Consider the following 24,460-nt stretch of genomic DNA (forward strand, 5'->3'; position numbering starts at 1 on the left):
ACACACACACACACACACACACACACACAGGGTTGGTTTTGGAGTCAAGCCTTTCAGTGAACTGGTTGAGTCAGGGATCTTGTATCTTAGATCTCTGGGCCTTAGGCTGGCTCTGCCCCCCAGATGCCTGGAACCCTGTCTCCAAAGCCTGCACCCTTTGGGACCATCATGGGTGACCCAGAGGGGCCTCCTCACTCTGCCCCCAGAACTCCCAGAGTTTACCCGGTGTGCTTGCCTCTGAGGACATATGTATGCTCAATAGCTCGTTTAATGCCAAAATATTGTTACGCCCACTTTACAGATAAGGAAACTGAGGCTCAGGGAGACCCGGTGACTTACTCGAAGACACACAGCCTAGAAGGGAAAGAGGTGTGCTTCAAACCTTGTTTCCCACCAAAGCCTCTTCCTCCCCCGGCCTCTCATGCTGCTACACAATACAGTTTCCAAAGCTCTGCCTTACACTTTACGGCCGGGGCTTTGCCTGGTCCCAAGAGGCAGGTAAAGCAGACTTTACTGTCCCCATTTTACAGATGAGAAAACAGGTTCAGAGGAGCAAAGTGACTTTTCCAAGGTCGCACAGCTGGCCACACAGTCAGAGCCAGAACTGAAGTCTGGGGTTTCCAGCCTGTATCGGGTCATAGCTGGCAGGGAACCTTCACACCTACTTGACCATCTTCTCTGGGCCTCAATTATTCTACTTGTAAAATGGGTGGGTTTTTAGATCAGCTGAGCTGTTAGCTCAGCTGATCTAAAATCTCAACGGCAATCTAATCAGTGTTATTCTGGCCCCAAGGACTGACCAGGATGCTGGCGTCAGCACCTCCTCCGAGCTGTCGATGAGTCAGTTCTGAGTTGGAGCTGACCACAGCCCCCCAAGCCGGACACACCAACCAGGGGAAGGGTAGGTGGAGGACAGGGCTCAGCACCACCCCCACCTGGGTACAGAGCACCATCTCCTCTGGGCACACGGACTCTGAGTTCAAGCCCCAGCTCTGCCACCTACCAGCTGTGTGGCTTCGGCCAAGGCACTTCCCCTCTCTGAGTCTATTTCCCCCTCTGCAAAACGGCACACCAGTATATGCCTGATTGGACTCTAAGAAGATCTATAAGCTAAGAAGCGTAACGCACTTTGCCCTGATACAGAGAAGGCACGTCACTAATGGGGGCTCCTATGAAGTGCCTCTTGTCCAGGGTTCCTCTAACCCAGGGAGAAGCCCTTGAAACAGAAGTAGAGGAACCACCATCCCACCCATCCCCAGGACCAGCATCAACGGCAGCCAAAGCAGCCGGAATAACGCTAATCTCTGATTTTCCAAACTGACAACGTTAAGGATCACGCTATTTCCTGCGCTCAGATAGCAGAGGCTGGGCAGGAACTGGGGGGTGGGGTACTGGGCCCATTGTGTACATAGGGAAACTGAGGCTCAGAGAGGAGATAGGATTGCTGAGCTGAGAACGGGAGGAAGCAGCACGGGAGTCCTTGGAGAATGGACCTAGATAGGTAATATCCTGGAGGGCCTGGAATGCCAAGCGAAGGAGTTTCTCATGGCTCCCCGAGGCCGGCCACACGCCACACCTGTGCTAAGCCTTTGACCTGTACCATCCCTCAAATCCTGAATTCAGACCCTGGGGCAGGTGGTGTCATATTGGAGGAATGTTTCAGACCAGGAGACGGGAGACCTAGACAACTGAGAGCCCCTCCCAAGTCCCTCACGGGGAAGAGGCAGGATGTGAGCCCAGGCTCTGACCCCCTCCGCGCTGACAGTGAGGCACCTGGATGAAGAGGGAGATGCTAGCTGAGATCGCATCAGCCTTGTGCCAACCCCGGGGGCTTCATGCTGGTCCCGGCCCTGGTTTGGCCCGAGCTGAGGGCATAGTGCCAGACCTGTTCCCACTCGTCCGGTCCCTCCAGTGGGCTCCAGGGACACACCTCACCTACCAGGCCCGGCCCAGTTTCAGGGCTGAGAGATTTGCCGACTGAAACCAAGCAGGCAGCACCCTATAGGGCGGGGCAGGCCCAGAACCTGCCAGCCTGGTTCCCAGAGCACTGGAGAGCAGGGCCAGGGTGGGGAGGGGGAGAGGCCGCCCGGGACACCAGCCCCACTCACCCCAGAGCTGAGGGAACCAAACCTCAGAGACAGAGTGGGGCTGGCATTCTATTTCCCTGCGTTGTCGAGTTGTCCAAAGTATCGCCATGGGAAAGCAGGAAAAGCTTGAAGTGAAGAGAGGTGTCAACACTCTCCTAGGCTCACATGGCATGTCCTGACAGAGCAGGGTCACCACACCTGGCCCCCAGTGCCTAGCCCAGGGCCCTATGATCACTATTAACACAATAACAATGGGGGGAGGGGGGTTGTTACCTTGTGAGGGTGAAAAGGATAACTATTGCATTGTTCTGTGCACCTGAAACTAACAATAAAATTAAAAACAAAACAAAACACAGTAACAACAGCTGTTTGATCACACCTCCTCTGTACCCAGTACGGTGATGCACGTTTCCATGCGTTAGTTCATTTGTTGTCCCCACTTTGTAGAGGAGGACATTGAGGCTCAGAGAGGGTAAGTGATTTCTCTAGGGACACACAGCTTGTAAATGACATGCACCCAGAACAGTCTGAGTCTAACAGGGAACCAAAGTTTGGGCAAATCCACCTCGCCCCCATCTTCCAGACTGGCAGCCTCTGGGAGCACGGGCCCTGTGGGTGGCCACGGTCATAAAAGGCTGACAGAAAGGCTGACATGGCTCCTGCTCAGGATCTGTAATCAGCGGGGAAGCCCAGAGGAGGGCGGGTAGTGAAAGGCTCCACTGGCCAGCCGGGAAAGGGGATGGGCAGCCCGCCTACGAGTCTGAACTAGCAGCTGGAACTCTCCAGAGCCAAATCCAGGATGTGGTAGGACACCTGCGTGCACCTCCTCAGGCCAGTCCTTGTCCAGGAGAAGAGCACCCAGGGAGGGCACGGGGCTGATTGAGGGTCACCCCACGAGTCTCCCCTGAAGAAGGGGTATGCTCAGCAGCAACAGTAGGTCCCGGGGACCCCACTTCTGGGCCCAAGAGGACTCCTGCTCCCCAGAGCAAGGACATCAGGGTGAAGTGGGCTTCCTAACTGGGAGCCAGTACAGCTCAGCCCAGACTATACCAATAGGCACTGCCCCAGCCGGGCCACTCTCATGTCATGCCATACACAGCTTCCAAATTTCTACCTCCCCTCCCCCCTGCTCAAAAGCCTTCTATGGCTCCCACTGCCTTTGGGCAACTCAGTGTGCCCCAGGCCCCGGCCATGGGGTCCTGCACAGGCTGCTTTCCTCTGCTGAGTTCATTCCTCAGCTCTCCAAGGCGCCCTCCCTTCCCCCCAGGAAGTCCCCAGGCTGGTGGATGCCCCCCACTGACTCCCACAGTCCCCCCGTTGATCTCGCAATGGGCAAAGGCCTGTTCCCTGTCTGACTTCCCCTGGCAGTACCCATCACATCTGGGACAAATCTCAGCACATAGTAGGAGTGGGAAGGACGCCGGGAGTGAGAGGCCAGAAGCAGTGTGATCTTGGGCCAGGGCCGCCCCCTGTGGAGAGACACCGCCCCCATTGAGCAACAAGGCTCCCCACACACACACACCCCAGAGATTCTTCACCGCAGAAAGAAAAGCTAATGCCCAACCCAGGGGCTGTGGCTGGATCTCAGGGACGAGAGAATGTGCACAATGCTGTCCCTTTTCCTTGGGAAGGTGGTTGCCACCCATGAAATTTCCCTCCCTGCCGACCTCAGGTGCCCTGAAGGGGCCCTCTGCCAAGTCACCTCTTCCCAGGGGCCAGCTATCAACAACTAAAAACCTCTCCCCATAAATACAGCAGACTGCAGCACACCAAGGCCCGATAACGACGGCCACCTGATCTCATGCCAGCTCTGGGCAAGGGACTGTACGTGGGAGATCACAGTGGCCCAGAGAGGGAGGTCCTGTCGTTACCCCAGTGGACAGAGGAGGAAACGAAAGCGTGGGGCAGTTCAGGGGCCTACCTGGTGCCACACAGCCGGAAAGGTACAGTGCTGGCTGGTGACACCCAGCGCTCACCACATGGGCTCGCACTCTGCAGGGGTATTTACCAAATGTTGACCATGAGCGCCGGCAACAGCCCCAGGAGGTCGGTACCCAATGAGACATAGAGGCTGTGAGGCCCCGTGACTTGCCCCAGGTCAACCAGCTGTCAAGTGGACGAGAGGGACTCCAAGCTGGGGCTTGAACCCAGACTCCAGGGTTGTGGAAAAGGCAGGGAATAGTCACGCATAGCACTTTGTAAAGGCTTTTGCTGGCCTTTGATGGCCCGGGGAGACTGTCCGGCTCACCCATCACCACACTCTCAGCACCCGACAGGGGACCTGGCACCCTGCGGCCTGCAAACACATTACGCGGAATCACATCCAGGATCCACTAGAATCTCAGTCCCACTTCCCCGCCTCCATCGCCCCACCCTGGCCATTCCCTACCTGTCTCAGGTACTTCCCATCTCCACGCAATCACTAACTAGGCTGTGCCCTCTGGCTGGAACGCCCTTCCCCCTCTTTCCCACAGTTCAGCATCTCAGCCACACTTCAAGGCCCTACCCAAACATCATCTCTTCCATCACAGTGTTTTGCAGTTGTCCATTTGCATATGATTATAATAATAACTGGGGCATGAGCTAATGCATGTAACACTTAGCCCAGTGCCAGGCACAGAGGCAGCTCCCTGTGTTCACAATCACTGTCAGCACTATTTCATTTAACCCTCACCAGATATCTTGTTAAACCCATTTTATAAAGGAGGAATCTGAGGCTCAGAAAAGCAAGCCCAACATCACATAGGTAAGAGCAACATCGGAACATGAAGCCACGCTGGCCTCTGTTCACTGCCCTATCCTAGTGCCTAGAGCTGTGCGGTTCGCAGAGAAAACGCACGCGTGCTTGGTGACTATCTGCTGAGACATTCCCCACTGGACGCACAGCTCCCCATCTAACAGGCCAGTGGACCTGAGGAGGGCCCTCTGAGATCAAGTCCAAGCTCTCCACTGGACAGATGGGGAGCGGAGGCTCGGGGGGTGGAGAAGGAGCAGCCAGCTCCTATAGCCTTGTCCTCATGCAAGCAGCTACAGAGAAAGAAGTCAGTGGGATTCTGGTGCTCAGAGAGGAAAACTGGCCCGGGCCTAAAATGCCCTCCCAGAGCCCCTACCCTCTCTGCCCGGCCATCTCTGTCTCCTCATCCGTCTCTTCCGTCTCCTCCCCAGGCTCAAACTCACCATCTCAAAATGCCTCCCCCACAAGTCCTGTCCCCTCAGCCTCGGCTACCACAGTCCCCACTTCTCCTTGGCACTCTTCGTAGCTACGATTACTGTCAGCGTGAAAGGCTCCCTTGACCCGGCTCCCCACAGTCGGAGACCTCGTTCCACCGTTTCCCCAGCACCCAGCTCATGCCTGGCCCAGGCAGAAACTGGACAAACACGTGCTGAGTGAACAACGCCCGGGTGGAAGCTCACCGAGTTTCGGAGGCCAAAATGGCCGCCCAGGAGGCTGCGTGGGCCTGGGAGGGAGGCTGAGGCGGGCAGAGGCTGGCTGGGCCTCCCCATCACGAAGGCAGCTTTGGGGCGAGGCGGAGGGCCAGGAGCAGCAGGCCGGGACGTCTCACAAAGCTGCCTTTAAAGCTCGCCTCAGTTAGCAAATATTTAACCGAGGCTCAGCACCCCAGTGCTGGTGAGAAGGGTGAGCTCTGAGGCCTGAGGAAGGAGCTCAAGTGCAGGCCCAGAGAAACACCAAAAAAGGGGCAGACTGAAGACCTGCCCGCGGGGCGCTGCCCTTTCCTTTACACCTCTGAGGCGGCCTCCGAGGGAGGAAGTCAATTCCCATCTTGACACAAACAGGGAAACAAAAGCCCTCTCATCCCCTCCTGCCCCTCCCACCCTGCCTGGCAGCAGCCCCGTGCCCACAGCCTACAGTTGGCAGCTTGTTCTGGAGCTCAGAACCCTGGCGTCCCTGCTCTCTGGAAGCACAGACCCAAGCTGGGCAGGGTGGAGTTGGGGTGCCAAGGCCCCCGTGCAGCGTCTCCCACTCAGGGCAGGACCAGCCCCCCCACGTCTCCCCTAGGCCCTCCCAGGAACCTGGTGCTGTGCCCGCCATGGAAGGAACCACTTCCGTTCCTGGGAGCGTGTCTCAAGGTGGGCTCCCGAGGCTGGTATCCGGTACTAAGCCCTGCCATGGCCAAGGTCACACCCCCGGCCAATGGAACCATGAAAGGCAGCTGGAGACCCCCAGAGCTGCAAGATGCCCCAGGAGGAGGACCAGCCACCTTGCGCTGTGCACCCCTGTCAACTTCCTCGTCCTCCTGCCCCTAAAGAGAGCCCTGGCTTGGAAGGACACATAGAGCAAATCCCAGCTCAGTGACGCAGTGAACCTCGGTGTTCTCTGTGCACTGGCGATAACTAGCTTCTCCCTCACATGGTTGCTGTCATCGGGATGGGCACAGAGGCGGCTGATCTGTGCTAATATCAGTTTTCTGTGATGTTTCATGCCAAGAAATGGGCACCAGCAAAGAGGAACCAGAACAGCCGCTACCTGGCCCCTCAGCGGGCCACTCAGGGGATGCGAAGGTGACATGCTTGGGGGTCCAATCTTTCTGGGCCTCTAGTGGTTCATTAATCAGAAAGGGGAAGTGGGGAGAAAAACACCAATGAAGATTCTGAAAGCAAACACCCAACAAACCTTACGCCACCACACCTCGGCCGACCAGAGCCCCTCTGCTCCGTGGCAACGCAGGTGGCGGGCTCCTTGTCTCTGAGCCTCCGCTTCCCATGGGTAGCCTGGCAGGATGAACAAATCTAAGGGAGGGGCTCGACGGGGAGTGCTTCGAACTCCATGAGGGCAGGACTGAGTGTGTCTTGCTCTCCTGGAATCTTGTACTGACTGATACCTCTCTTTTTTTCTTATCGTGTTGACTAAGACATCCAGGCGAATGCTAATGAAAATACCTTTACGGTTTCAACACTAAGTCTGCTCAGTCTTGCTCAGTATCTGGTGAATGACGCTGTACAGGGCTGAGTACCAGGTAAGGGGTGCTGCTAAGAGAAAGGAGGGAGGACTTAGCTCTTCTCCCCAAATGAAAGAGCTGGATAATTCCCTGGGAAAATAGATGCTGGAAAAACCCAGCCATAGCCATGCCCCAATCAAACTGGAGCCTGTTCTCAAGTGACCCACCAAAGACAAAACACATCTCCAGAGAGGGCTTCTACCTCAGATGCCCAATGTGGGACAGGTGACCCTAGCAGGTAGAGAGCTCCCCATCACTGGAGGTGTGCAAGCAGAGACTGGATGAATGGGTGCCCGATTGGCAAGGAGGCTGCGGAGAAGATTCAGTCCCAGGAGGGAGGCTGACAGTAAAAACAAAAACTGTAGGGCCAGCAGACCTGGCTCTGCTAGTGACCATGACTTCCCAAGCCTCTCTTCATCTCTAACATGGGGAGAAAAATAGCACACACCTCAAAGAGCTGTTGTGAGGGCCAAATAAGACAATGTGTGAGAAGTGTTTGGCACTCTGCCTGACTATGGTAAAAGCCCAATCAAGGCCAGCTGCTGTTCTAATAAGAACCAATCACTAATAAATGCCAGGTACCGTGGCCCAACCCTAACAGAGAACGCTAGACACAGACGCAAATTCCCACATTTCATTAGCCGAGTGCACACACACTGCTGCTGGCAGTGCTGGCTCCCTGGGTCCTAAAGGCCCGTGAGGAGGGGCGGGCGGAGGGCCCCTGCCTCTCAAAACCAGGGAGGGGGAAGTTGAGGGGGAGTGGAAGAAAGAAAGATGAGCCAATATGAAAATTCATTCATGTGCTGGCTGCTGGGCCACAGGAAACCCAATCCGGAGCTGGACTGCCAGGGACCCTCAGCATGGTGAGGTTTTATGCAGATAGAGGACGGGAAGTTTATTCAAATAACAAGAGCCCTGTGGCTGGCTGCCCCTCTGCTCCACCCTGGAGTCACCAGCTGCAGGTCTCCTCAGGCTCCAGAGCGGGCCAGAAGGGGGAGGTACCAGAACCCATCCTCTTGGAGGCCCTACCAGTCTCACATTTCTTGTTCCAGGTGCCTGCATGACCCCCATCTGTGCTCCATGGGAAACTGTTCTCAGCTAACAGGCCCAAGTCCTGTGTCTGCTTCCCGGGAAGGGGGTCCCTTGAGGGTGAGTGGGAACAGGCTCACTGTCTCCCCTGGCAGCAATGCACAGACTCCAGGCGGTGATGCACGGTTAACAATGCAGGGCCCTAAGTCCGGGCACTGACTGCCACTGGGTGACCAAGTCCCTCACCCTTCCTGGCTCTCCATCTCATCTGTCCAATGAAGGGTCTGGACTCCATTGCACTGGACCCTCAAGGCCCTGATGCCCTCCGACTGTGACATAAGATGGCGTTCCCTCCCCAATACAGGTCAGGTCCTGAGGAGCCACCGGTCAGGCTTGATCACATTGCTCCAAATTCCAGCTGTCAACCCAGGGTACTAAAAGCACTGTCCCTGACAGTCACTCCCCCTATTCAATGGGTCAGAGACCCCTGTTAATCATCAGCACAACTTTGCCTCAGTAATTAACTGTTTAGTGTCCATTTCCCCCACGAGGGCAGGGACTCTGTCTCATTCATGACATATCCCCAGCATAGAGCATAGTACCTACCACCTAAATATTTGTCCCTGACTGTGAGATTACATCGAAGCCCCTCAGTTAGGTCTCCCAGGCACCTTAAGACACAGGAAGAGGACGGGGTTTTCGGAAAGGCCAGTTCAAGCCTTGGGACAGAACCTTCCCCTGTCCCAGGGGCAGTGTTAGCCAGGGGCCCTCCAATCCCAGTAGGGTGCTTCCTGTACAGGTGGTGCCCGGTTTGGAGCCAGCCAGGCTAGCCCAGGGTCACACATCAACAGCAGAAAAGGTCACCACCCTGTCACACAAACCAAGCTGTCACCTAAGCTCCAATCCTCAGTTTCTTCTTCCGGCAGATTCTGTCAACCGATACAGCACCTGCAAAAGGCCTGGAAACTGGAGCTGAGCAGGCCCTGCACTTGAGCCTCCTCTGCCCCCTCCAGCTGACACAGGTGGTGGGGTGGGGGACCACGCTGAGAGGCAGGAGGCCTGGGTCTGCCAGATTCTCACCTGGGGCAGGCACATCACCCAGCTTCTGTGCCCCCATTAGAAGGAAATCCCAACCCCACAGAGGGACAGATGTATCAGAACTTTGAAAAGACAACCAACAAAGTGTTGTGTGCATGGGGGAGCTGCTGCCAAGGCCAGCAAAACCAGGGCAAAACCACCCATTTCTGGGAAATTCTGGTTCCCCAAATACCTGTGCTGTCTCGGCGTTGGGCCTTTGCAGGGCTGCCCCTCTGCCCATGACGCTGTTCTCCTTCATCCTTTTAGATCTCACCTAGACACGCCCCCCCCCAACAGGTCTCCCCTGACCTCCAAGTCTCGGTTATTGCCGCCCCCTGGGCTCCCAAACATGACCTTACGCCCCACCTGGGCTGGGCTTCCATGCTGGGTATGTCCTTCCAAAAAGGGGCCCTTGGGGGACCAAGGACCATGCTGCCTCCCCATCCAGCACCCACAGCCCCACATACGACCTGGCACTGAGCAGGCTCTCAAACAACCATGGAATCGATGCATTAATGCCACGGGATGATCGTGGCTGTCCACCAGAGTACTGTTTACAACAATGAAAAACAGAAACAACCCAAGTGCCCAGTGAGAGGGGTTTGGCTGAGAAAGTTGAAATACAGACGATTGAGACAAAATGAAATATTCCAAAGCCATTCAGCACGCTGCAGGGGGATGACACGTATGCAGATGCCCACAACCCGCGGCTGGTTATGCATCAGGAAAATGCCTGAAAGTCATTCTTTCTGGGTGGTAGGATTGGCGATTTTCATTTTCTTCCTATTATCTTTATTTTCTAATTTTCCTTGATCATTCGATATTGCTTATGTAACAACAACAACAAAGTGGGGAGCTCTGAGGAAGCTCAAAGTCGAAAGTTCCAGCCTCTAGGGGCTGAGGACCTGCTCTTTGGTGGATGCTGGCAGGTGGGAGCCACTGCAGGTCTAAGGGGGAGGTCAGAGCTCACTGCCAAGAGACCCGGCCTATTGCACCATCCTGTCACTAGAGTCCAGGCTGCCCGGGCTCCTCCAAGAGGGAAGCTCTGACCTTGGCGGGGACACTGGACCCCCAAGGGCAGAAACTTTCTCCTGAGTGTTCACTCTGTGCCAGGCGCCAGGCAGGTGGCATCCCTCAAAAAGCTTACAACACTCTCAGAGGTAGGTGGGGAAACAGGCGCCGAGAGCTGAGCTCACAGTAAAGACAGGCAGAAGGGAAGCCCTGAGCACTGCAGAAAGCCGTCTTCGAGCCCTGCCCTCTGCCTCACACACCTTCAGCAGCCACACACACATCCCCGAGGCGTCTGGGGCCACACTGAGCAGAGAGCTGGACACCTAAAGCCAGGGGCATTGGGAGGCGTAGACTCTCCCAGTTGAACGAGAACCCACCCACACCCACCTTCACTGCCTGGCATAGAGAAAGACTCTATATACATTTGTTGTTATTCTCACCATAGCACCAGAGGTAAAATCCTCTTTCTGAAGTCCAGCCAATAAGTGTTGATGAGAAAGGGCTCCCCACTTCCTGGTTCCTTTGCCTGGCACTCAAGGCTGCACCAGGCAGGGCTCCTGCCCCTCTCTCTAGCCACAGTGCCCCTGGCACCCCTCCACAGACAGGCAACTGTCTGCACTAAGCCACTCCCTCCACCTCCCTGTACCCCAACTCTGGTGGCCAAAATCCATCCTGTCCTTTAAGACTCAACTCAAAAACACACCCCTGCCCCCTCCAGAATCTTCCCTGCTTTCTCCCTTCTCTCCCAGACATGCCCTGTGCTTTGCGACCCCCTCAGGGCTCCAGTCAGGCCAGGGTGGCTCAGATTATGGAGTCAGAAGAATAAAAAATTTTCCCAAATTATGGTCAATAGGACTATTTTTTTTTTTTTTAGCTGAGCCATCCTGCTACCTGTTGGCAGCTCAGCGGCTGCTCAGCTCGGACTGGACTCGAACCGCTGTTGCTCAGAGCTCAAACTCTTGAGCGAGCTCTTAACCAACTGAGCCACTCGGCCGGCCCTTAATAGGACTATTTTTTAAATTTAATATATTTACCATGAAAAAGAAACTAAGAGCGAATAAAATTACCTTACCACCCCTAAAAAAATCTCTATTAACATTTTGATGAATTTCCTTCCGTATTTTTTTCTATACCTGTACAGATATATATACTTGCAGACATACAGAACTATATCTTCATCTTACTGGCTACATATTATGCCATTGAACATGACCCACTGGTTGACATTGCTCCACCCACCCCACCCTTCTTTTTTTCCCTGTTTTAACATTACCTTTAATGCTGTAAGGTAATGTAACCATTTGGCCACATTCAGGTAAATTCCCGGTGAGGAATGGTGAGGACGGTTCACCAGGGGCTTTGAGCCGCCTTTCTGCTGTTGTCCCCGCTGGTGGTGGGGCTTGGGAGGACCACCCTCCTTGGACATCCATGTCCTGCCCAGCCTTTGGGAAGACCCAATGCCTTAGTCCCTGCGCCTCTGTACCCCATATTTTTGCCTCAGGATATATAAAGAAAGGATTCCGGGGACTATAAACCCAGTCTGGCACTGCAGGTATGCAGTCCGAAGGCTGTGTTCATTGTCCTAAACCCAGGAGTGACGTCCCAGGCCCTGTGTGGGGCCAGTAGGACCCTGGCCTGTCAGAGCTCCCCTCTCAGAAGGGTATTTTACCTGACAAGGAATTGAGGCACCAAGAGGAAAAGGACTTGGGCCCGCTCTCCCACCCATTCAGGGGACCCTGGGCAAGCCCCTTGGCCACCAGGAGCCTGTTTCCTCATCTGTGATAGGAAGGCAGTGACAGGTACTGCTGTGACAATCCCAGGGACTGTGTTCCGCATGGGCCTGGCGCAGGGCCCACACATGGGAACTCTCTAGGAGGGTGGTCATTTCGTCACAACAATTTGCCCTCTGATAATTATTTAATTAATAACGGACTGATAACTACTATTCGATGCGTCTCTCCTTGAACTCTATATAGGCAAGGCCTGGGCGAGCCTGGTTTGAGCACCAAACACATAGCGGGGCCCTTAGTCAAGTGTGCCCCTGTGCCTGACACACAGTGAGTCTGCGGGGGCACCAGGAGCCAGGTATCCGGTCCCCTGCCTGTCACACCAGGGGTTCGGTCCTGGCAGCCCAGCACCCGGAGCTGCAGAGGCATGGGGACCCAAGGGGAGGGTCCGATCCAGAGCGAATCCCTAGGTCCCTGACTGGCCACCTCCTCAGGGCTCAAGGACACGAACAAAGCGCTTCAAGCCAATGAGTCAGACTGGAAGGAATATGGCCAGGAGGAAGGAAGGCACATGTGGCTGCAGGAGCTCCGGGCCTGCGGTGTCGGGCATGGTGGGGCCCAAACCGCTCCTTCCAGAAGGAAGAGGGAAGTCAGAACCAGCCAAGGCTCTGCAGTCGCCTGCTTCGGCCTCACCCCCTCCACCCCTCCAGTGCACACTGTGCCCCCCACCAGACCCTTCATCCAGATAGCTTTGGGGTGCCTATATGCTACGGTAATCTAAACCTTGCAGTGACATTTATTCATTCATTCACTGCTAAGGAATTAAAACCATTTAAACCAGTGTTAATGATAGCTATTGATTACTGAGCATTTCCTGTGCCCAGCACTGTTAAGTATGCATAAATGTAATGTATTAATACGTATAATGTAATTTAAACTTTACAACCTAGTGAAGTATTATTATCATTCCCATCTTACAGCTGATGAAACAAAGGAGTAAAGAGCCAGAGGTAACTGTCCTAGGGGCACCTGGCTTGTAGCTGCTGGAGCAAACTCTGACCCACAAGGCCACACTGTCCACCTCAGGGAAGCCCATGATGACCAAGCCCCCATGGTGTTCCTATCAGAGGAGAATTACAACCACAACCATGCCAGGAGCACAGAAGAGGGGCCCCAACCCAGCCTGCCCGGGGTGGAACCCACAAAAGAGTACTCCTTTCTGGCAGGGGCTGGTCCACGGGTCCTGCAGGGCCTTTCGGGGTCTGGAACTTGACCCAGAGGGCTTCCCAGGGGCTCTCATCAACCCCCTCGTTGAACCATGGGGAAACTGAGGCCTAGAATGCAAGCTAGGCAGAGCTCCCATCCACAGAGCCAGACTCCCAGAAGCCACACAGGGGAAGCAGGAAGAGGGGGGGGAGGGCAGGGCAGGGGCTCTGCCCCTCATCACACAGGAAATCTGCTGGGCCACCCTGGGGGCTCCCAGCCAGATAAGGGGCCCAGCCCCCAACCTGTGGGGCAGGCCCCAGGAGCAGCTCCTCTCAGATTCTGCCACAATCGGGACAGGAAAACAGGAAGGCTGAGCTGGGCGGCCTGCTCCAGCCTTACTTGGATTGGAGGCCTGGTCTCCTAGGAGCAGGCCGCCTCTCAGGTCACGGAGAAAGTAACCCCTCTGCTGGGAGAGAGGGGCCACGCCTCTGGCCTCAAAGAACTGAAGAGACTCTGCAGTCAGGCTGGCCTCAGGTCAGGGTGAGAGAAAGGGCTCCTGTGTTCAACCACTTGGCTCACATCGTCCCACGCTCCTTGAGAGATGGGATCATCCCCATTTTGGAGACCATGCCCATTCTAGAGACGGAGGACTGAGGCCCAGAGGGGAGACGCCCCTTGGCCAGAGTCACAGTGAGCTGTGACTGTGCTGAGCTGAGCCTGGAGGGCTGAGCAGTGGTACCCCCAGGGGGTCAAGGTTCTACCTCTTTCCCTCCCCTCCCCTTTTCCTGGAAGCATTAAATATGGGAGTGGGGGTGGGAGGGGACTGTAGCTTTGGCTTTTTTTAACCTTCCACAACACCTCACTGTCTGTGTGTGGACAGGCCGGGGCTGTCTCCTCAGACACAGGCCTATCTGTGAGGCCAGCACAGGGCTGCTTCTCTCTCCCTCTCACGGAGGCTTTGTTTGTTTACTCAGTTCTCAAAATTATAACCTTCGCAGCCCCACCCGGGGCCACTCACTCCCCTGACCAGCCTTTGCTGTCTGAGGCGGTCCATGGCGGAAGAGGGAACACAAGAATGGAAAGGGCTTCGTGCTGGGGTTGGGGCACTGGGTTTCGGCGCCTGGTCTACAGCCTCTGAGGCCCTGGGTATGTTCTCTCTTCCTTCTGGGCCTCGGTTTACTCAGTAATGAAATGGAGGGGGGGGGTCTGTTAGATGACTGCAAAGGGTCCTGACTGGCTAGGCAGAAGAAGGGTCTGGGCCAGAAAACAGAAAAGCAGCCACTGCCCATCCCTCAAGCTCCAAACTCAGCAAGGAGGAGGTGTGGCCGGAGCAGGCTGGAGCAAACCTTCCACCCTCCATGCTGGCTGGCTGCGGGCTCCCCAAAGCTTAAGCTCTGTCCTCTTTTCTCCCACCCCCTTCCCCAAACATTCCAAAAACAAACAAACAAAAAAGAGAAAGCAAAACGTGAAACAGAGGTGCAATTGTCAGCTCACGCCCCCTCTGGGTGTCCCATCACCCCTTAAGTCCCTGGCAGGCCAGGACAAATGTCACAGTTCTTCCCAGAACTGAGCTAAAACAGAATCGCCACTTACTGAGTGCCTTCCATGTGCCCGGAACAACTGCCTCCCAGAATCTTCACACACACCAGAGGCAGGCATCACCTTTCCCATTTTACTGACAGCTGAGGCTCCCAGGACAGCACCTTGCCCAAGGCCATGGGGGGGGCCTCACTGGCACCACCTCCCAGTCAAGGCTAGCCTCACTGCCTCTTGAGTTGGGCTGACCAAGTGTTTGAAGCCAACATGCACTTGGTAGAACATAAAGATCCACTGTCTTTGTAACACAAACCGCATTGCATCCAGCTGGACGGAGCTTCTTGGCTGGTCTAAGTCCCATGAGCTTGTGTCACTGCTTCATCCCCACCACCCTGCTCAGCCCCTCAGGCCCCACACAAGACAGCTCTTCCTTCCACAGCAAGACGGCACCGTGCAATAAATGTTTGCTGGGCACCTGCGCTGGGCCTTCAATGCAGCCCAAGGTCCACAGGCTCCCAAGAGGTCGGAGCTAGCAGGGCACTAGAGACTGTCCTGGTGCCCACTGCACAGAAAGGCAAAGTGAGGCCAGGGAGGCAGAAGGGCTTAGCAAAGGTCTCCTGGAGCCAGCCCTGGGACGCTCATCTTTAACCAGCACCCATAAGTGGCTACTGGAAGGTGAGGTGGATTAGAGGTGAGCAGAGCACAGGAGGATAAATAGTTTCCCGCCCAAGGGACTCCTCTTCTAGAAGATTCTATCTTAACAAACTCAGCTGGACACAAACAGCTCTGTTCTGCATGGGGTTTGGGGAGGACGGGCAGCAGCTTTCGTTGGCTTGGCCACAGGATGTGTGCATGAAAAGTAGGGTTCACACTTTGCAAACTACAATTCATTTTCTCCTCCGCCCCTCACGAATGCCCAGTTACTGACTGGAGCCACGCCGCTGCACATGGACCCTGTACCTGGGGCCCTGACCCACGCCTGCACGTTTGTCCTCCCTGAGAGGAGGGTCTTTCATGGCCCTATCGTGGCCAGGGTCCTGTCATGGACTATACACAACAGTAACAGCTAATGATGATAGGAGCCAGTGCTTTCTTAAACGCAAAGAGCTCTACCCACATCATCTCATCGATCCCTCACAACCTAGCAGGTCTGGGCTCGTTATGCCCATTTCACAGGTGAGGAACCTAAGACGCAGACAAGGGAAGGCACCTGTCACATAACAGGGCAGTTGAGACAGGATCTCAAAACCAGGCCTTCAGGATCCAGGCCCAGCCCTCTTGTCACTCTGCCCCTGGGAAGCGAAGGAGGTTCTCACACTCAGAGGCGCTTAGGAAGGGAGTGAGTCTCCTGTCATCGAAGGGATGGGAGCAGAGGCTGCAGGGCCACTGGCTGCCTTGGTAAAACAACCTATGGGGTCCATCGAGGCCCAAGAAGAACAGACATCAGATCTCCCCAACCTCACGCACCACCACCATGGAGGCCTAGTTACTCCATCGCCCCCATACACGCTGCCCCCAGACTGTGCCCGCCCCCGTTAACACTGGCCTAGGCTGCCCTCTCACCACTGGGCCCTCCTCCTGTCATCCGCCCTCACGCCCAGCTGACTTTCCTGTGCCATTTTCTGCCTGAGAATGCCTCTGAGGCTTCCCCATGACCTTCAAGACAAAGTCCCCTGCTCCCCAAGGGCAGACCTGTGGCTCCCTCCACTTCGCCCCATCCCTCCCTCGCCCACTAGGCCAGTCCCCCTCTCACTAGGCCAGGTCTGCCCCTCCGAGAAGGACAGGGGCCATGTAGGAATTTGGGTATCAGTGTGCCCCTGGTGCCTGGCACACAGTAGGTGCTCAATAGCTATTTATTGAATGAATAAAAGAACGACCAAGTGTGTCTGGGGCCAGAGCTCATCCACACCCCTGTGAAGTCTCACAGGCATGCAGGACCCTCCACCTCAACGTCTAACATCCAAAGCACCCATCCCTGCCTTTGGGAGGCACCTCAAGACCCCAAGAAAAGGGTTTTCAGAGGCAGAGAATTTCCATGAGTAGATAGATACTGGTCTTGGGGTCACAGATGTGGAGAAAAGGCATAGAGAGACACAGCCATTGGTCCAGAGTCACACAGCAAATGGTCAACAGGACCAGGCTCGGGACCCACAAGTCTATTTCTAGACACGTGGCCAGGTGGGGGCGTGTTGGCGCGGGTGGGAGGGGGTTCCCATCTGTCTTTCGCCCACTTATTCTCTGTGCCCTGCCCAATCCTGGGCACAGTATGGACGATGCTGTTGAATGACTAACTGCTGTGTAACCACGGCCCCTGTCTCACCACCCTCCAGGTACCTGCTGACCACTGCAGATATCCAGGGCCACAGGCTGGTGCTCCTCAACCTGAGGCAGGGCAGCTTTCCAGGGCACGTGGCTGGAGGCCCCAGGACAGACCCGGCACAGCTCCCTCAGTGAAGTGCCCATCATAAGCCCCCACCGAATGCGTTCTCAGCACTCGCCAGCCCTGTGCTGCACAGTGCAGGGCCTGTCACTTTGATCCTCACTACTGTCATCCTCTTTTACAGAGGAAGCTGAGGCTCAGAGGTGACTGACTTGCCCCAAAACACCAGTCCATCTAGTGGCAGAGCTGGGACTTGAACCCAAGCCGTCTGACTGCAGAGCCTTGCCCCGGACCTCTCAGCTCCCTGATTCTTCTAGCTTTACCATCCACTATGTCACCAGGCAGTGGGCCACAGGTAGTGCACCTCCAAACCTGGACGGTTCCCAGGGGGTGGAACCAGGTGCCATGGGGAGGCGGGTGCTTCCTGTTCTTCCAGTTCTAAAAATCTCTGAGATCAGAAGATTGCAGCCTTCCTGACTCAGGGCCTAAGATTCCACCAGGAGGGGGCATGGCTCTGCCCCACCTTGGAGGGTTTAAACCTAGGCATCTGCCTTCATTATTCCTTAAAACTGCCCAGCACAGGCGACAGAAAACCCTTCTTCCCCCAGGCAGGGAAGTGGAGGGGGGTGGAGCGGGGGAAGGGAAAAGCAGCTCAGGAATTTGTGCAACCCGCAGGATGCTGCTGCTGGAGACCCAGGGCAAAGTGAGTCATAAGCTGTGCCTGCGGAGGAGGAGGGGGCGACATGAAGGAGAACAGGGCTGGCCAACGAGGGACCTGAGTCTCAGGCTGAGTAATGATGGGAGGGATAGATTTGTGTAACTGTATTAGAACCTCTGACACATTCCACTGTTCCCACTCGGCTCCTCCCCCTCCCCAAGTTCCCTCTCCCCTACTGCCTGCCTCTTACAGACTTTTCCATGTTGTCCCCTACCCAATCTGGGCACCGGGAAACGTCCAGTCACAGCGGAGCATGGTTTTAACAGCTAAGGCCTCAGACTCCCAGGTCTAGGCCTAGGCCGGCTGCCGACCAGCTCTGCCCCCACCTGTTAAACGCTGGGCAGGGGCACAGAGGGTGAGAATTCAACAAGGTATACAGGCCAAGGAAGGCCTAGCACGTAGTAAGGGCTCAGTTAAATGGTGACTGATCTTACAGGTATCATTCAGAGCCTGATACAGCCCCTCCCTACTCCATCAACCACCATCCTCAGGCAGGAGACACATCAGTGGAGTCCTTGCAGCAAGAGTCAGTGGTCACACACACCCAGAGGTCCATGTCATCAGTCCATGTCCCCAGCTCACAGGCAGCCCCTTCGAGCCTACTCCCCTGTGGATGCTCAGAGGTAACGGGGGCTCCCAGGAATGCTGAGAGGAGGAAGCAGGCCAGCGCAGGCAGACTAGGGCCAGAGGATGAGTCTGTCCTCAACAGGGGAGTTGACCGGAATTCGAAAGGAAGCAAACACAGTGACTCAGTTTGACCTTGAAAGCCAACTGTCTGGTCACAGTGGAGCATGGCAATGGCCAACATCAGGGGAAAGGCTAAGGAAATGGCCTTTCTCCGTAGGGATGCCTCAGGTGGCACAAGAGGCAATCCTTGGGACTGCTTCAAGGGAGGTTCTAATGACCTTGAAATCGTTTAGTGGAGGAGGCAAGACACAAATTGAGCCATGGCCTCAGCAATGTAATAATAAAGGAAATGTATAACAAAAGGAAAGCCCACTAAAGAAGAAAGCGGTTCTCTCAGAGTGGTTAGTGATGCCTCCTCTTGTCTCTAAACTTCATTCCTCCGAGGCAGGGAGGGAGGTCCCTGGCCCAATTTGGGTTTAGAAAGGTCTCTGGCAGTGCATATGGGAAGAATGGAGGGGTGGAGCGGGAAGGAGGGAGGGGTGAGGCAGGAGGCAGCTCCTAGCAGGCAAGGCCAGAGGTCTCAGCACTGAGAAAGGAACAGAGTACAGGCTGAATGGAGGGGGAGGGCAGGGTCAGCCCCAACAAAAGCACGTTATGTAAGAGACACAAGAGCACAGCAGAATCCCCAGACACTTCACCCCAGGGGCTGACCCAGGCCTTGACTAAGGGCAGTAACCCAGGCTGAGCCGGGCACTGCTTCCGGCCAGCCTGGTCTCTCTGCAAAGCTCAGACAGCAACTAGGAAGCTACGCCACCTGGGTGGCTGCTGGCCAGAAGCAGACACCTCCATCCCTTCACTCCTGGGACCTACCTCCATTTCCCACATGTGGAGTGGTAGGTTTTTTAAATCAATTTGGAAAAAGGCATTCTTTGTTTTGCTCAATAAACAAACAAGATACTCGTCCTGAGTTCATACCGACAGGAAGGAGTGTCAACCGTTTACAGCCTTTTCGGAGGCTATGTGTCAATACATCCAAACGGGACCCAGGAGTTCCATTTTGAGGCCTCGGTGACACTGGAACCAGGTGTGGGATATGTGCAAAGAGGTTCGGGCAGCGCGGTGATTGCTGGCCAAACACTGGAAATATCCCAAATGCCCATTAACAAGGGACTGGATAAATAAACCACACCAAGCACAGAAAGAAACCCACGGAGAGAAGAACGAGGCAGGCTCGTAGGTTCTGGCATGGAGAGAGGTTCAAAATATACTGAGTGAAAAAAAGGCAAACCACAGAAACATATCATTGGCCCTCTTTTTATAAACAGCGCTAACTGCGTGTGTACACAGAGCTGTACGTTTGGAAACAGTGACACGCCAAACTTGAGTGATTTCTTCTGGGAGTGGGATTGAAGGGAGGGAAGATGGAGGGAGCTTTCGGGGTTTTTTTACGTTACACTCCCACGTTGTGCGCGCAATGGCCCAGCAATCAGACAATGTTCATTTGCGGTGTTTGCATCGAGTCGGGAAGGACTGGGGCAAACAAGCGTGACTACAGATAGGTAGAAGGTTTCTTTCAGGAGTGATAAAAATGCATTAAAATAGATGGTGGTGGTGGCTGCACAACCTTGTGGATATATAAAACAATACTGACTTTCACACTTTAAATGCATGAATTGTCTAGCAGGTGAATTCTGTTTCAATAAAGCTGCTATTTCTGAAAAGTATCAGCAAGGGGAAAGGCAGAGGGAGGAACACAGGTACAGGCAGACTCCCTCACCAGCCCTCTCAGGTAATCAACTTGAGGACGGTATGCCTGTATGTGGGAAGCGGGAGGGAGGGAGGTCCTTGGTCCCCACAATTTCATCCTGGTCAATAGAACTTCTGAAGCAATGGCTGAGTCCTTCAAGGCTGTTCTAGAGGCAGAACCCCCCACCCCCACCCCACCCCCGGGCAATGCCAGGTTTCCTGCCAAAGGCGCAGCACCCAGTCCCTACTTGCACATCTTGAGTAACAGTGAGCTCACTCCTTCACCTGCTCCATCTTGGCTTACGTGTCTGAGACAACATGCAAAGAACACCTCATATAGCGCTGACATAGGCCACCCAGGCATTTTCACTCTCCTATCCTAGTCCCGTCCTCTGGGCCAGGTGAGAGGTGTGGGTTGGCCTAACCCTGACCTCTCCACATCCTAGTTCCTTGTAGGACCCCCCCATCACTGCCCTCTCATTCCAGATAGCCCACATCCATCTCACACACATGACAAAACGGAAGGAACCGGGTCATCAAGTTTTCTGAAAACCCGGCAGATTCACGAATCCAGGGACCCGGCATGTGCCCTGACCTCAGGGACTGCACAAGCCTCGGAGAAACAGGACCTAAGCCACAGCTACAATTGCCCCCTTCAAACTCCAAATAGCTGGCCATTCTCCTTGCCCACCAGAGAATCAATAACAGAGAGTAAACGATAATCTCAATACTGAGCACTTACTATGCTCCAAACACTGGGCTGAGTTTCTTACCTGCACTATTGCATTCAGTCCTTGGCAACAGTACCTAGCAGGAAGGAACTATTATTCCCGTTTTACAGATAAGAAAATTGAGATTAAAATGTTGGCCCATGGTCCCACCAGCTAACACACTGTGGAGTCAACGTGGGGACCCTGAGCTGGCTCCAGTCTGGAGGAGATTCGTGGGAAAATTTGGGATCATTAGGCCCTCAGAGTTGGAAAGGACTTCAGCCATCAGGTAGCACACTGCTCAGTTCTCAACGAGGAAAACAGCCCCGGAGAGAGGAACTGGCTGCGTGAGGTTACAGAGGCCCCGTGGCTCCCAGGCCAGGGCTTCTTCCTCCCTGCAAACTCCCTTGAAAACAGGAGGAAATCATCCTGCCATCAGTCTCTCGGGGCCCTGGTGTGAGAACAAGCCCCTGCTTGCCAGGGGCTTTGAAACCCCAGGATGAAAGGCGCCCGTGACAGCAAAACAGCACCATGGGCAGGAGCGCGCCTGACCCCTGCCAGGACTTGCAGGCTGGCATTCACCTGCTCACCTGCTCGGGGGGCGGGCGGGGCTGGCCAAGCCGCAGAACCCTACCAGGCCTCAAAGCTCAGGACACTGTGGGAAGGGGTGTTCCAAACCCTGACGTTTCTACAGGGGTGGCCCTCGGTCTCCTGAGCACAGAACCAGTCTCCAGGTAGGGAGGGCACTGGAATTTTAATTGTCTAGCATAAAAATGCCCAGTGCTCCTTGGGTGGGGTGAGAAGGGTGCAGGATCACTGGTGGTGGCAAAGGCACGCCCTCACTCCCCTCCAGCAGAGATTTCTACAGCAGCTCACTTCCTTGGGAGGGGGCTGGAGGCTTGCTGGCCTCCTCCCCTTCCAACCTCCCACCCCCACACTTGAGGAGCTTCCTCAGGTGAGCCTGGACCAGGAATTTGAGGCATTTGAAGAGGGTTATTAATAGCACTGAAGGGTTGAGAAGAGGGAGGCCAGCAGGCTCTGAGTGGGCACAACCTTCTTCCACCCAGCTTGGTATCCACAAAACAAACCCTACCCTGTCCAGGAGAGGACACTTCACCTTTTGTGGTCTCAGTCTCCTCCCCTGTAAATGGCAGGGGAGCGGAGGGGGAGCAGGCAGTTCTCTGCCCAGGAGGTGGGAAGGGGGTGAGTGCCAAGGCTGGGTGTGGGGGAAGGAAAAACCCCACTGAAGCGGGGGAAGCACACCCCACCCAGGCTGGGTGAGGGGCCCCAACAGGAGGTCGTGAATGGACAGACTGTTACAGAGCCCCAGGAGGCTTCCACCAGCAGGGAGGGGACAGGAAGACTCCGCCCCAGCCTTCCTCCTCCCAGAGTCCAGGCCTGTCCTGCAAGCAAGAGTTCCAGGACTTAACCCCGTGCTGGTCCAAGGCTGGAGAGGGTCTGACTCATTTCTACATCACCCTCACCCCTGGCCCAGCCCCAGGCCTGGCCCAAATGGGGAGCTTAGGCCCTGGACCCAGGACCACAGTTATTGGACAAGCTTTTCCCAGCACCTCCTTTGTACCCAGAGGGGTGGGGACATGGAGGTAAGGGCCACCTGGTCCCTGTTTCTCAAGGGGTAGGAGCAGGCAAAACACAGCTGCTGCAACTCTACAGGCCTGCAGGACACATCGAGGGAAGTGGAAGTGGACACAGTGCTCTGGGCCCACTGGACAGGGAGAGGCAAACACAGCCAAGAGGAACGGTCTCCTCTTTCCACAGGCTACCCCCCAGGGACCGGCACCCAGTGCGCTGGTGCCTCCTCCATGCCAGGCCCTGTGCTAAGCAAGCTGCGTAAATTAGCTCACTTAAATCTCTCAACAGCTCATATAAAATAAGGAAGAAATCATTCACCCCATTTCAAAGAGGAGAAAACCAAAGTGCCAGGGCATTAAAAGACTTGTCCAAGATCTCACGGCTGAGAAACAGGTGCTGGGGTTCCACCAAGCAGCCTCACCCAAGGCAGAAAGGTGAGCCACAGAAGTGAGCGTCCCAAGCAGCCTCACATTCTCCCCGGGGTCTTTCTCCATTCTCCCGGGCTGGAGAAGGAGGAACTCAGGACCCTGCAGCAGTCTCCTCCCCTGGGAGCCTGGGGCCCTTCTGAGAAGTGGCCACTGTGCAGTGACAGGCTGGGAGCAGGGCTGACTGAAGGAGATTGAGGAGGGTAGGTTCTGGCCTTGACCAGCCTCCCTGAACACGGCTGCCAGCAGGAGCACCCTGTCAAGCCTGAGCCAAAAAACAGGGGTTCTGACCCACCCCTCCTGTGCACCCCATCTCTCTAGCCCCACTCCCCAGGCTCAGTCCCAGGCGTTGATGGGCTGGTCCCTGGAAGACTCCGCCACGTGTACTGGGGCTGGAGCCAGAGCGAGCTGAGGACCGGGACAGTTAGGAAGAAGGTCAGGACATGCTGGCCAAGCGGGCCTGTAATGCTTCCGGATGGGGATACCCGAGGTCGGTGGAGAGGCTGCGACCCCTCCCACAGCCGTGCCACTGGGGTAGTGTGTTGGAGGATCCGACAGGACCCGCTCCAGAGAGGTTCCAGTAGTGTGGTGGGGGTTTAAGGGCCCTCGGGAGAGAGAAGGGTGAGCTCAGAAAAGGTTGGGAAGGGGCGCCCAGACGTGGAGGAAACAAGCTTGGACCATGGACTAGGTCCCCAGCCACTCCCGCCATGCCCGGGGCCTGACTCTCCCGGGACCCCAGCCACAGCGCGAACGGCGGGCCGGAATGTGGCACAGCCCGGGGGCTCCCATCTGGGTCCCTGGCAGGCGACGAGAGGCGCGAGACTCACCTGTGATGTGCTGGCGCCGGGCGTCGTCCAGGTGCGTGGACAGCACGTCTCCCATGGCAAAAAAGAGGCGCAGCCGAATGCGGCCGCCACCCGCGACTGCCCGCGCTACTCAGGCCGACGCCGCTGGCGCCATGGAACCCAGCCCGCCCTGCTCCAGCCGCTCACTCTGCCCTGGCTGAGGCCTCTGCTCCGCTCGCGCTCCGGCAGCGTCCGTCCGGAGACAGCCTCAACCCCGCGCCCCAGCCCGCCGCCCAGCAGCCCTGCCGCGCCGCGCCCCGCCCCGCCCCGCCCCGCCAGGCTCCTCCCCCGGAGGACAGCCGCCCCGCGGGTCATCAAGTTTTCTGAAAACCCGGCAGATTCACGAATCCAGGGACCCGGCATGTGCCCTGACCTCAGGGACTGCACAAGCCTCGGAGAAACAGGACCTAAGCCACAGCTACNCCCCGAACCTTGGCCTCAAGCAGGCGGGGCCGGGCGGGGGACGGCGGGACCGCCCGCGAGACAGAGACAAAGAGAAGGTCGGAGAAAGGGAAATGCGCGGCGTAGAGAGGCGCACTGGACCCAGGCCCAACCCAAGAAAGAGATGGGCTGGTGGGGGCATCTGAAAGAACTGAAGGTGCCCAGGGGTGTCACTCCCTCCCCTGCCGGCGCCGGCAAAGAATCAGGCCGAGGAGGACGTGGGGGACTGACAGGAGTCACTAGGCCGACGTTCGCACCCCACTCCTCTGGCTCCCTGCTACCTGCACCATGCCCCCCTGGTCCCAACCTCGCCCGTCGCCGCCCGTTCTCAGGAAGTTTCCTGG

At 56.0% G+C, this 24,460-nt stretch overlaps 1 protein-coding gene across 1 annotated transcript in view; it reads right to left on the reverse strand.

Moving 5' to 3' along the window:
- Positions 1–23,927, reverse strand: part of NIBAN2 (niban apoptosis regulator 2) — a 51,999-nt gene extending 28,072 nt beyond the window's left edge. The window contains exon 1 of the mRNA XM_019636582.1: positions 23,658–23,927. Coding sequence (XP_019492127.1) covers positions 23,658–23,712 — 55 coding nt within the window. The 5' untranslated portion in view covers positions 23,713–23,927. The remainder of the gene's footprint in view (positions 1–23,657) is intronic.
- Between the last annotated feature and the right edge of the window lie 533 nt (positions 23,928–24,460).

This window comes from Hipposideros armiger, unplaced genomic scaffold (assembly GCF_001890085.2).
Source record: "Hipposideros armiger isolate ML-2016 unplaced genomic scaffold, ASM189008v1 scaffold_3, whole genome shotgun sequence".
NCBI classification, from domain to species: domain Eukaryota; kingdom Metazoa; phylum Chordata; class Mammalia; order Chiroptera; family Hipposideridae; genus Hipposideros; species Hipposideros armiger.